At 48.6% G+C, this 11,589-nt stretch overlaps 1 protein-coding gene and 1 pseudogene across 1 annotated transcript; one reads left to right on the top strand and one right to left on the bottom strand.

Moving 5' to 3' along the window:
* Positions 1-7,548: 7,548 nt before the first annotated feature.
* LOC124656813 (probable LRR receptor-like serine/threonine-protein kinase At4g31250) lies at positions 7,549-9,042 on the top strand. Its single transcript, XM_047195488.1, has 2 exons — positions 7,549-8,472; positions 8,890-9,042. The coding sequence occupies exons 1-2, from the start codon at positions 7,549-7,551 to the stop codon at positions 9,040-9,042; spliced, it is 1,077 nt and encodes a 358-aa protein (XP_047051444.1).
* A 958-nt stretch (positions 9,043-10,000) lies between these two features.
* On the bottom strand, positions 10,001-10,690 carry LOC124656812 (annotated as a pseudogene).
* Between the last annotated feature and the right edge of the window lie 899 nt (positions 10,691-11,589).

Genomic DNA, 11,589 nt, shown 5'->3' with positions numbered 1-11,589 from the left:
TTGGTGAAGTGGAAGGAGTGCGATCATCCTCAATGGTCTTGGACCCACCATATGTATCTCGAAGCTTTGTCCAAAACTCATGAGCACTCCGGAAAGGCGCGATGGAGGAAATCACTACATGACTCACAACATGGCAAAGCACTTTAGTAGCTTGAGCATCTAGATAAGAGTTTTTCTTCTCCTCAAAAGTTGGATTTTGTGGATCCTTAGGAGTAAAACCCATATCAAGAATTTGCTCCACATGAGGGTGCATGCCCCTAAAATAATCAAGCATGTAGAATTTCCAAGCATTATAATTAGTGCCATCAAATGTAAAGGTGGAACTGTGCACTAATCCTATAGCCGACGTCATACTCTCTATGCGGTGAAGCCCAACAAGATAAGAGAGCCCTAGCTCTCATACCAATTGAATGTACTAGGACGTCGCCTAGAGGGGGGTGAATAGGCGGTGTATAAAAACTTCTACTTGAGAGCTAAACTAGGCGGAATAAAACTACACATGTGTTTACTAGTTTAGCTCAAAGCATATCAACAAGGGGTTTGCCTAAGAGCACCAACAACCTATGCTAGCATGATGAGCAACAAGGTGATAACAAGATAGGTATGGCATCAAGCATGATAGATATCACAATGTAAAGTGCATAGGTAAAGGATCTTGGGTTGAGAAGTAACCGATGCACGAGGAGAAGACAATGTATCCCGAAGTTCACACCCAAAGGTGCTACGTTTCCGTTGAAGCGGTGTGGAGGCACGAGGCACACCAATGAGCCACTAGGGCCACCGTATTCTCCTCGAGCCTTTCCTCCAAGGAGGAAAGCCTCGATCCACTAAGGGACCCTTGAGGGTGGTCACCGAACCCGTACAAGCTTGGGCAAACTCTCAAGTATCAAGCTTGAGGCAACTCCACAACACGGAGGCTCTCAAGTACAAGGCCACAAGAGGCTACAACACGCCACACCGGCAACAAAGCCACCAAGACACCAACGCGCCACAACCGGCTCCAAAACCACAAAGGCTACCACACTCCACAAAGGCAACAACACTACAAAGGCTACAACGCCACAAAGACGACAAGGCCACAAAGGCTACAAGGCCACAAAGGCTAGAACACCACAAAGGCAACAAGACCACTAAGGCAACAACACCACTAAGGTCAACATACCCTCTACGAGACCGAAACCCCGGAGAGAACCCAAACCGATGCACCTAATGCAATGGCTAAGAACACCACTAAGATGCCCAAGTTCTTCTCTCCCAAATTCCAACAAAGCTACAAAAGCTATTGGGGGAATAAGGGAGGAAGAACAAATATGTGGAGAAACACCAAATAACTCCAAGACCTAGATCTAGCAAGATCCCCTCACTTGGAGAGGGATTCAATTGGTGAAGCTCTAGATCTAGGTCTCCTCTCTCCTTTCCCCACAAAAATATGCAATAAATAGTGGGGGGATCAAGAGGAGGAAGAAAGAACTCAAGGTCAACAATGGAGGAGAGAGAATGTTGGGGAAGAAGTGTTTGGGTCGGAGGTGGAGGAGGGGTATAAATAGGGGCTCCAAAATGTAGCTGTTGGGGGCTAGAAAAACGGTCAGATTCGCGCAAACCGGTACTACCGCTTGTCAAAGCGGTACTACCGCTTTTCCCAAAAATCCAGATCTGAAAAACGGCCCAAAACCGGTAGTACCGCTCTGCGGAGCGGTACTACCGCTTGTGTTCAAAACTGTGCAAAAGGTAGAGAGAGAGAGGGAACAACAGCATGCAATGCAGAGGCAGCGGCAGCAGCAGGCGAGCGGGTGGGCGTGCGTGCGGCGCGGGGATCGAGGGCGGGCAGGCAGCGTGAGCGCATGTGGCTGCGCGCGCCGCTGGTCAATGCACGCGGGAGGCCAGCTCTCCCGCGCGAGCATCGGACGGAGCGAGCGGGAGCGAGGCGGCCTGCAGCGAGCGACAGGGCACGATGGTGGGCCAGCGAGCGGCGGCCCAGAGCGGCAGGGTGGTGCGGTCGCGGCATGGGCCGGCCTGGGCCAGGCTCGGGCGGCGGCCTGTGTTCGGCTGGAGGCTGTGAAGAAAAAGAAAAAAGGAAAATGAGTGGGCCGGTAGTACCGGGCCCGGTACCGGCCTGGTACCGTAATTGGGTTACGGTACTACCGGGCCGGTACCGGCCTGGTACCGCTTCAGGTCCAGTAAGCAAAACCGCGCGTGCGGTACTTTGGCCGGTACCGCCCACGGTAGTACCGCTCGGCCCAAAAGGCTTTTTCTTTTTCTTTTTAAATATGAAACAACCGTAAAATCCATAACTTGAGGTAGGAAACTGTGAATGACATGAAACCAATTTGCCGGAAAGAGGACGACGAGAGCTATCACTACACAAGGTGAAAACATGGAAAAGAGAGAGTGATAATTTTCTCATGGTCATAGAGGGGTAACCTCTCAATATGGTATATCGGGAAAATCATCACCCTCGCACATGCAACATGCGATGCATCCGGAATCCGTTTCCGATGAGCTAGAGCTTGTCATTAGAATGAACACAAGCTCTAGCTCATCTCATGGATAAGAACCAAGAACAACCAAGAAACACGATGCAATGCATGCAAGGTTTGAGCTCTCTCCGACGATGCGATCCACTATCCTATCGAGTACAACCCTTATCCTTGCGCGTTCCTCTCGGCAAGCTCCGTCTTCACCCTCTTCATCATTGTACATTCCACCGTCTTCCTCCAACATACACGCCACCGTCTTCATCCATCATGTATGCACGCCACCGTCTTCATCCATCTTCTACGCCGTCTTCTCTCTTCATCTTCAACACCATCTTCGTCTCTCTTCGACACCATCTTCATCGGTCTTCTTCATCGTACTCGATCTTCTCCATCTTGCAACCTTGAAACCGACACATGGCTATGGACACGACCTTAGATAGATTCTCAACACAATCGTTAGTCCATAGGGATTGTCATCAATTACCAAAACCACACATGGGGCAATGGACATGTTCTTACAGCCGCGTACTAAGAGAGGCCATGATTCTATATTTGTGGTAGTGGATAGATTCTCTAAGATGTTACACTTTATTGCCTGCCACAAGAGCGACGATGCATCGCATATTGCTAACCTGTTTTTCAGGGAGATTGTACGTCTACATGGAGTCCCGAAGACTATTGTTTCTGATCGTGACGTGAAGTTCATGAGCTACTTCTGGAAGACGCTTTGGAGAAAGCTTGGGACGAAGCTACTTTTTAGCACTACTTGTCATCCCCAAACTGATGGTCAAACTAAAGTGGTGAATAGAACATTGTCACAACTGTTGAGATCCATGATCAAGAAGAACCTGAAGGAGTGGGAAGATTGTTTGCCGCATGTGGAGTTTGCTTATAACAGGGCAGTACATTCTACCACGAAGTTGTGTCCCTTTGAGGTGGTGTATGGTTTCAAACCCATTACTCCACTTGACTTGTTGCCTTTGCCCATACATGAGAGAGTCAATATGGAGGCATCAAAGAGGGCAGATTTTGTGCGAAAGATTCATGTGAAGATTAAAGAGTTGATAGAGAAGAAAGGTAAGAACAATGCTGCAAGAGTGAACAAGAAGCGCAAGGAGATGTTGTTCAAGCCTGGTGACATGGTCTGAGTACATTTTCGCAAGGATAGGTTCCCAAAGCTACGGAAGTCCAAGTTGCTTCCTCGTGGTGCTGGTCCTTACAAAGTGCTTGCCAAGATCAATGATAATGCATACTCTATAGATCTTCCAATTGATGATTTTGGTGTCAACAATTCTTTCAATGTGGCTGATTTGACACCATATGACGGAGAAGACCTTGGAGCGTCGAGGTCGACGCCTTTTGAAGGGGGGGGGAGATGATGAGGACATCCCTACTACACTACTACCTCCGTCATTGCAAGCTGAAGACGATGCTGATGTGAAGCTCAAGTCCAATGAAGTCAGAATTGGACCTATGACAAGAGCTCGTGCGAAGCTACTCAAACAACATGTGAAATTGTTCCTAAGTGATACTTTGATCGACGAGAATTTTATACTGCCTAAGTCCTTTTACTTATGTATGATCAGGTATGACGAAGGAGCAAGCATGCATGAGGAGGAGAGGAGAAGCTGGACAAGAAGCTGGACGTGAAACTGGACATGGAGCTGGCCATGAAGCTGGACATGAAGACATCCCATGGAAGCGCGAGGGAGGAGGGGAGGCATGCGCGAGGGAAGAAGACGAAGTCCAGACCGGCGCCAGGCCCGGTCCGACCGGCCGCCACACCGGCGCTCCCGGTCCCAGTCCCGGTTCAACCGGGCGCCAGACCGGCCCAGCCTGGCGCCGACCGGATCCCCAGCTGGTGCCAACCGGGCACTATCCAGTAAGCCTGGACCCCTAGCCCGGTCACCACCCGGTGCCAGTCCCGGTTGAAATCGGATGGCCCGGTCCCAGGCCCGGTCGACCGGCCGTATGACCGGCTGACTCCGAGTCTGTCTCGACCAGATCCAATCTGGATCGGTTTTCTATGTGTATTTTCGACTTCTGGTCGTCCTGAACTCCTATATAAGTGCCCAGGACGCCCCCAAATTAGGTTTAGACCACGTTTAAGATAAACCCTAGTTCATAGTTGATTTCTTTGCAACGCTATCGAATTCTACACCATATTGCATTGATTTGGTGTATATCCTGAAAGTCTTGTGTGATCTCTTGTTCCATTGGGAATTAGACGGTTGCAACTTACCGCTTCGTGGTCGGTGGCTACGTGCGCAAGTGTGTAGAGTTGCGAATATCTTGCAGGGTTGAGAGATGTTGCATTGGCGACAGGGACCAATCGAGAGACTTCGTTGCGTCATACAAGTTATCATCCACTTCATCATCAAGTTATCTTTGCTGTGTTCATCCCGTGATCATCATCACCACCGTGCTTACTGAGAAGATCAGGCCACCCCTTATCATTGTGGCAGTAGCTTGATCTATTTCTCTCTTGTTCTTCATAGATCTAGTACCATATGAGCTGCCCAACATGATTATGGTCATATATGTAATTCTATGTGGTGGATCTTTATTATATGATTTGATATATGAGATTGGAACCTATTATGTGTAAGATGTATTGATATATGCATATCATGTACCCCGCTCTTAAGTACTTGTTCTAATCCAACTTGTATGCAAGAGCATGTGTGGGGAGAAGTGTGTATTAGATGGAGTAGCATGGTGGTAGTGATTGAATAGTGACAACAAATTCAAGATCTACTATGGTATTTATGTTTCTTTTGTTGACTCACTAGGGATAAAGTGAATACATGTGCTTTAATTATCACGTGGCAGCTTGATAATCTTGTTTGGTCAAGGTAGCATACTTGTGATTCAAACATTATGTCAAATTACTTAATGCTATACTCTGTTGATTCTTAATTCAAGATTGCTTGGAGTTTTCCCTTTCTTGAGGAGTATAAGAGTGATGTGTTGCATCATCTCTATGTTAGTACGTGATGCCCATATGAATGCTTATCAAACACATGTTGAAGTTCCACCAATATTATATCTTTGATGAATTACTTGTGTCCACTACAACTTAAAAAGAGAGTAGACAAGTGAATCCATGAACCCCTGTCCATTTTAAACCATAAGAAACACCTTTTCAACACAACTATCATACTTTATATTTTTTGCTATTTATTATTTCTAAAATATAAAAATACTTTCTTCACTTGCAAACACACAAAACCCAAAAAAACAACCATCTTTTCGTTTCCTTTATCTTGCTTGCTTATTTTACTTACTTTACCTTATTTATTTACATGTATATTTCATATTACTAATACAACCACATGGTGGAGTTGGGGACACAAGACAATAAATTTTCTTTGCAGGTTGCTAAAAGAGGAGAAGAAGAAATAACCTCTTTGCCAATTCCCCGAGAGTTCGATATAAACCATCGATTCACCCTTGTGGGGAAAAGACACTTGCTACAACACTCTGCACTTGGAGTCCCAACGAGTTGGTACACACGGAGTTGTTATCGTCACTAGGGCATGAGCTACTGACTTAATGAGCACTTCCCTTCCAGATTGAGCTAAATGTCAATAACCCCAACAACAACCTTTTAATTAGCTCATTTTGAAGATTTTGGACCTTCCCTTTCGACATGCGAGCTTTGGGGGTTGTAAGACCCAAATTTTCTCATCCAAGTTTAGAGAGGTAACACCAAGAACATACCTTATATCCTCTTGCACATCGGCATGACATGAAAATCTCCAAACAATAAAGAACACTTGGAGGGGTTTATGAGCTCGCGAGTGGCAGAAGCATAAGCATCTAGAGCTTGCTTGACATATACGGCTTGATCATGCATTTCTTTAAAGAAAAATAGTGTATTATTGGCAAATACTAAATGTGAAACACCAGGTGCACGGTGACACAATTTTATTGTGGATATCAAATTGTCATCAAATCCTTTAATTCAAAAGAGCAAATAATGCACCAGCCACAAAGAGGAACAAAAAGAGGACAAAGAGTCACCTTGCCATTGTAGATAACCTTGACAGTAACGATAAAACTAAACAAATCCAGAGTACCCACGGTGGCCAAATCAACAAAGCAAATGATAGAAAAAGAGCCAATGGTAAGTTAGTAAGAAGATCGGGACAGTTCAACATACACTTTGTTCTGTTCTTTTTTTCTTCTTTTTGGAGAAGGTCATATTGAATGGAGGCAAGATATTTACGTGCCCCCGATACTGTGAATTTCCCTTTGTATTCCACCTTCGTGCGCGTCGTTACACAAAATTGTTATACGTTGTAGTGAGTGGAGAAACCGGAGCCGTCGCTGAATCTTGGAGGCATTGTTCGGTTAATACGCTTCTTAAGTGTACTGGAGTGGATTGAGAGGTATTGGGGAGAAATTTAACTCAGATATAATTTAATTAATACACCCCAAACCATGCCAATCCGCTCGGAATTCTTGAAACCTCACTCCATTCTGAGTGTCCATTTGCTGTATAATATTTTCATACAAGCCAAGCCATAAACACCAAACACACCGGATGAATCTTCAGCCAAGACGGTCATTTTCCAGGACACAAGCAATATACCACCCAGGTCCCCCAAACGACGACTTAAGTTAAGACACATGCCCCAAGCCTTGCAAGTTAACGACGGCGTCAAATCAGATCTCATCTCTGTTGGTTTCAGTAAGCAGAGAGATACTCCCCTGTCACTGAATCCGTGATATAGACGTGAGGCGTGTTCCAAACGACCTGTTCGTGCCGTCGCCCCGGCCGGCCCGGAGACGCCGATGGTGAAATGCGCTCCCGGCCGGCATCTGGCGCCTCCACCTTGTCCCAGGCTGTCTGGCTCCAGCACACGGGCCAACACGCACCGGCCTTTGAAAACTTCGCCGTCTTTGTCCACTTGGAAGTGAGCAGCCCGTGCGTGCCAGCGCCCATGCATGCAGCCATATCCCAGCCTCCTCCCGCGCCATCTTAATCCATGTCCAGACAGTACAGCTCAGTTGCATTGGGCACGCCGGCGGGGTTGTTCAGTGAGTTGTGTCCGATCATCAGATCATGGGGAGGACTCTTGCCGCGGCTGCTGCCGTCATAGTGGTGTTACTCGTGTGTTGTTCGTACGAGGTGCGTGGTGAGGAGTCGGACGACGTGAAGGAATCCCTCGTCAAGTTCCTGGTCACGCTCGCCGGAGGCGGCGGTGTTGGCGAGGCGAGGGCGGAAGCCCTCGGGTGGAACAACTCGACCGACCCCTGCCCTGGCGCCACCGGCAATGGCAGCGTCTCCAAGTGGGGCGAGCAGGTCGTGTGCTTCAACAACGGCGACCCCAACGCCGGCAAGATCAAGTACATCGATCTCCAGTCGCAGAACCTGAACGGCACCATCGACGCGTCGCTGCTCTGCGCCGCGCGTGCGCTCCGCCGAGTGAACCTGCAGAACAACTCGCTGACCGGCGGCCTCCCCGCGGGCATCTCGGCCTGCTCGGGCCTCCCCTACCTGTTCCTCGACCGCAACCGGCTCACCGGCAGCCTGCCGAGCTCCCTCGGCCAGCTCAGGAGGCTCCGCGTGCTCGACGTCTCCAGGAACGACTTCTCCGGCGAGCTCCCAGACAGCCTCCGCCAGCTTCCCAACCTGGTAAGGTTCGCGGCCAACAACAACCACTTCGACGGCACCATTCCGGACTTCAACCTCCCCAATTACCTGAGCTTCAACGTGTCCAGCAATAACCTCACCGGACCGATCCCCAAGAAACTCGGAATCATCGACATGTCCAGCTTCGCGGACAACGCTGCCGGCATGTGCGGCAAGCCTCTCTTCCCCGAGTGTCCGGCATCGCCTTCCCCCGGTAAGGATGGGGAGAGCAAATCAAAGAAGACGCGGAAGATCCTCATGTATCTCGGGTACATCCTCCTCGGCTCAGTCATAGTGGGCTTCGTCGTCTACAAGCTCTGCTCCAGGAAACGGAAAAACAGGCTGGGCAAGAAGGGCAGGGGTGGTGGCAAGGAAATCTTCGACAGTAGCACCGACCCGACGACGACGGCGAGCAAGTCGGCTTACTCGCTGCCCGCTTCGTCGGAGCGGAGCGCGACAGCGGCCGGGGGCGCGCCGTCGGTGTCGCTGGTGGTGCTGCGGCGGTCGGGCACGGCCTCCGTCACGTCGGCGGCCGCGGCCGCGGCGGCCAAGGACCTACGGTTCGAGGACCTTCTCAAGTCGCCGGCGGAGCTGCTGGGTCGCGGGCGGTACGGGAGCTCGTACAAGGTGGTGGTGCCCGGCGGGGCGGCGCTGGCGGTGAAGCGGATCAAGGACGCGTCGGTGACCGACGACGAGTTCCGGCAGCGGATGGAGCGGGTCGCACGCGCGAGGCACCCGGCCGTCCTGCCGCCGCTGGCCTTCTACTGCGCCGCCCAGGAGAAGCTGGTGGTGTACGAGTTTCAGAGCAGCGGCAGCCTCCACAGGCAACTCCACGGTATGCTGCTGCTTCTTTGCACTTCTCGTTACAACAAAATAATTTGCTTCAAACCACATCGATTCAAAAAACAAGTTCCACTACTTTGAACATTCTACACGAAATTCAACGATCATATATCGGTTCACTATAGATGTCTGTCTAATACGGAGTAGAAGATAACTCGAATTTCTGTGCGCCTAGATATCCCCAAGAATTAACCAATTCAAACAAGTTCCACTACTTTGAACATTCTACTACAAGCCATAGAAATAGAATAGATTTGAACCTAGGCGCCAGAGCCCAAATAATTACATGCTTTGTGGCCGAATGAGCCTAATTTCTTTATACGGATTGGGACATAGCTAACCCACTTCTTTTTGTAGTGGGTTAAAAAATAGACAGCCCTCTACAGTTGCGCTGTGTCCAGCCCACAACAAAGGAAGCCTGTTTCCTTTACAATTTGATATATGTACTACATTCAACCTAAGAGCCCATCAATTGCCAAGTGATTCTCAAAAAACAAAAAAAAAAACCACTCCTCAGTTGAGTGGAGAAGATTCGAGGCCACTTAGCTCAAAAATATCTAAGATACGCAATTGCATACTCTTAAAAAAACTTAGCTTAAAAATAAATTTAGTACTCCCTCAATTCCAATTATCTTTGACCAAGAATTAAGCCATGTATATAAGGAATATTGGATGTGTAATTGGTATCGCTAGAATTTGTTTTCAATACGAATATGAATGTAACAATATCAATTATATACAATATTATCGAGATATTGTTGCTCATTTCTTTTGGTTAAATTTCGTCACAAAATGTGTGTGCCGTCTTATTCATTAAGATGGAGGTAGTAAAGAAGATCATAAACTTGATCAAGTGGTCGGGAATCTTCTTCCATGATATGTTCATGAGAAGATAATACACTTTGGCTACTTGGTGAAAAACAAAGAGTTCCTTAGGGGGACATCTTTTTTTGCATTCTTCATGAAAAAATTCAACTACTGAGAACTTTCAGGAGTTCTTCCATATGATAAATACGTTTTCTAAATATTTGTGCATTCACTAATTCTTAGTAGAATAATTCTTGCTGCATAAATTACTTCTCAGTAAAATGTTATTACAAATCATGAATATAATGAGGTTCTCTCGACGATGATTTGCAGGCTCCATAGAGAGCAGCCAGGCCCCGCTTGACTGGCCGGCGCGCCTTCACATCGCTGCCAAGGTCGCCGACGGCATGGCTTTCATGCACTCAGCCATGCGCGGCCACGGCGCGAGCTCCTATTCCTCCTCCTCCAACTCCTCCTCGTCCGACTCCGCCGCGGCCGCGGAGGGCGCGGTCGCCCACGGCGCCCTCAAGACCTCCAACATCCTCTTCACGGCCGGCATGGAGCCTTGCATCAGCGAGTACGGCGTCATCGCGCCGCCGCTCGCCCCCGGCACCGGCGGAAGCAGCCGGAGCTCCGGCCTCCGCGCGGACGTGCGCGCCTTCGGCGTGCTGCTGCTGGAGCTGCTCACCGGGAAGGCCACGGCGGCGCAGGGCGACGGTGCGGAGCTCGCGCGGTGGGTGACCTCGGTGATCCAGGAGGAGTGGACGGCCGAGGTGTTCGACCGCGCGCTGCTCGCCCGCGACGCCGTCGTCAACGAGCAGCGCATGGTGCGGCTGCTGCAGGTCGCCATGAGGTGCGTCGACGCCGCGCCGGGTGAGGCGCCGCCGACCATGAGGGAGGTCGCCGGGATGGTGAACGCCATCCGCGACGAGGACGACCGGTCTCACTCCGCGGAAGCATGACACACGACACGACACGAGCATTTAAACATTTTAAACTGAGACACTCGGCGGTCCGTAAATTCTGATCGGCAATTTATGTATAAGCATGTACAATTAGCTGTATTTTCCTTTTTTTTTTGGATAAAGCTGTATTTTCCTTCATTCGGATAATCAGAAAGAACTTCATTCTTACTAGGACCCTGCTACCCGGCGGCGCCGCACGGAAGCCATCTTGTGCGGCGGGTGCATGCATGTTATCCTTTCACCAACGGGACTAAATGAAGTAGCAGTGCATGTTAAAAAAAAAGCTGACAGTGCTTGCGTGTGAACAAGTACGCTCATGACATAAATTTGACCTCGCATTTTAAAAAGTTTTATCTTCCAAAACATTCACTTGATTGATGATCTGTTTTCACCGTTGGCTTTCTCGCGCCGAGATCTTCGAAACTAAATCTCATATCAGTATATTTCGACAATATTTTCCTCATTAGTAATTACCAGATTTTTATCGCATAACTATCCGATTATGTACTAGTACTAAGTTTTCGGATCAATTTTTTTTGGATTGTGCACTCTTAATTATAGACAACCTAGGGACTGATTACATAGGTATCATTACCATATACTTACTTTTCACCGTACTATTTTCAGTCACGAAACTAACCTAGTGTGATTACAAGATTAACCTAGTGATCGCCACCTACTATCCCAGATTCCCAGAGAAGGCTACCAGATTAAACAGCCACGATTGTCAAATTATCAAGCAACAGCTATCAGATTAATTGGCCGAGTTATCCCAGCAGCAACTCTATCGTACCCGTATGTTCCCCCATAGAACGCTACCAGATTAATCAGCCACAATGATCAGATTATCAAGCAA

This window comes from Lolium rigidum, chromosome 5, assembly GCF_022539505.1.
Source record: "Lolium rigidum isolate FL_2022 chromosome 5, APGP_CSIRO_Lrig_0.1, whole genome shotgun sequence".
In the NCBI taxonomy this organism is placed as follows: domain Eukaryota; kingdom Viridiplantae; phylum Streptophyta; class Magnoliopsida; order Poales; family Poaceae; genus Lolium; species Lolium rigidum.
Note: the sequence above shows the minus strand (reverse complement) of the source record. Positions and strands in the feature narration are given on the sequence as shown.

Coding starts and splice junctions, on each gene's coding strand:
- LOC124656813 (XM_047195488.1), top strand. CDS start 7,549: ATGGGGAGGACTCTTGCCGCGGCTGCTGCCGTCATAGTGGTGTTACTC. Junction 8,473..8,889: donor AAAACAGGCTGGGCAAGAAG/GGCAGGGGTGGT, acceptor TTCTACTGCGCC/GCCCAGGAGAAGCTGGTGGT.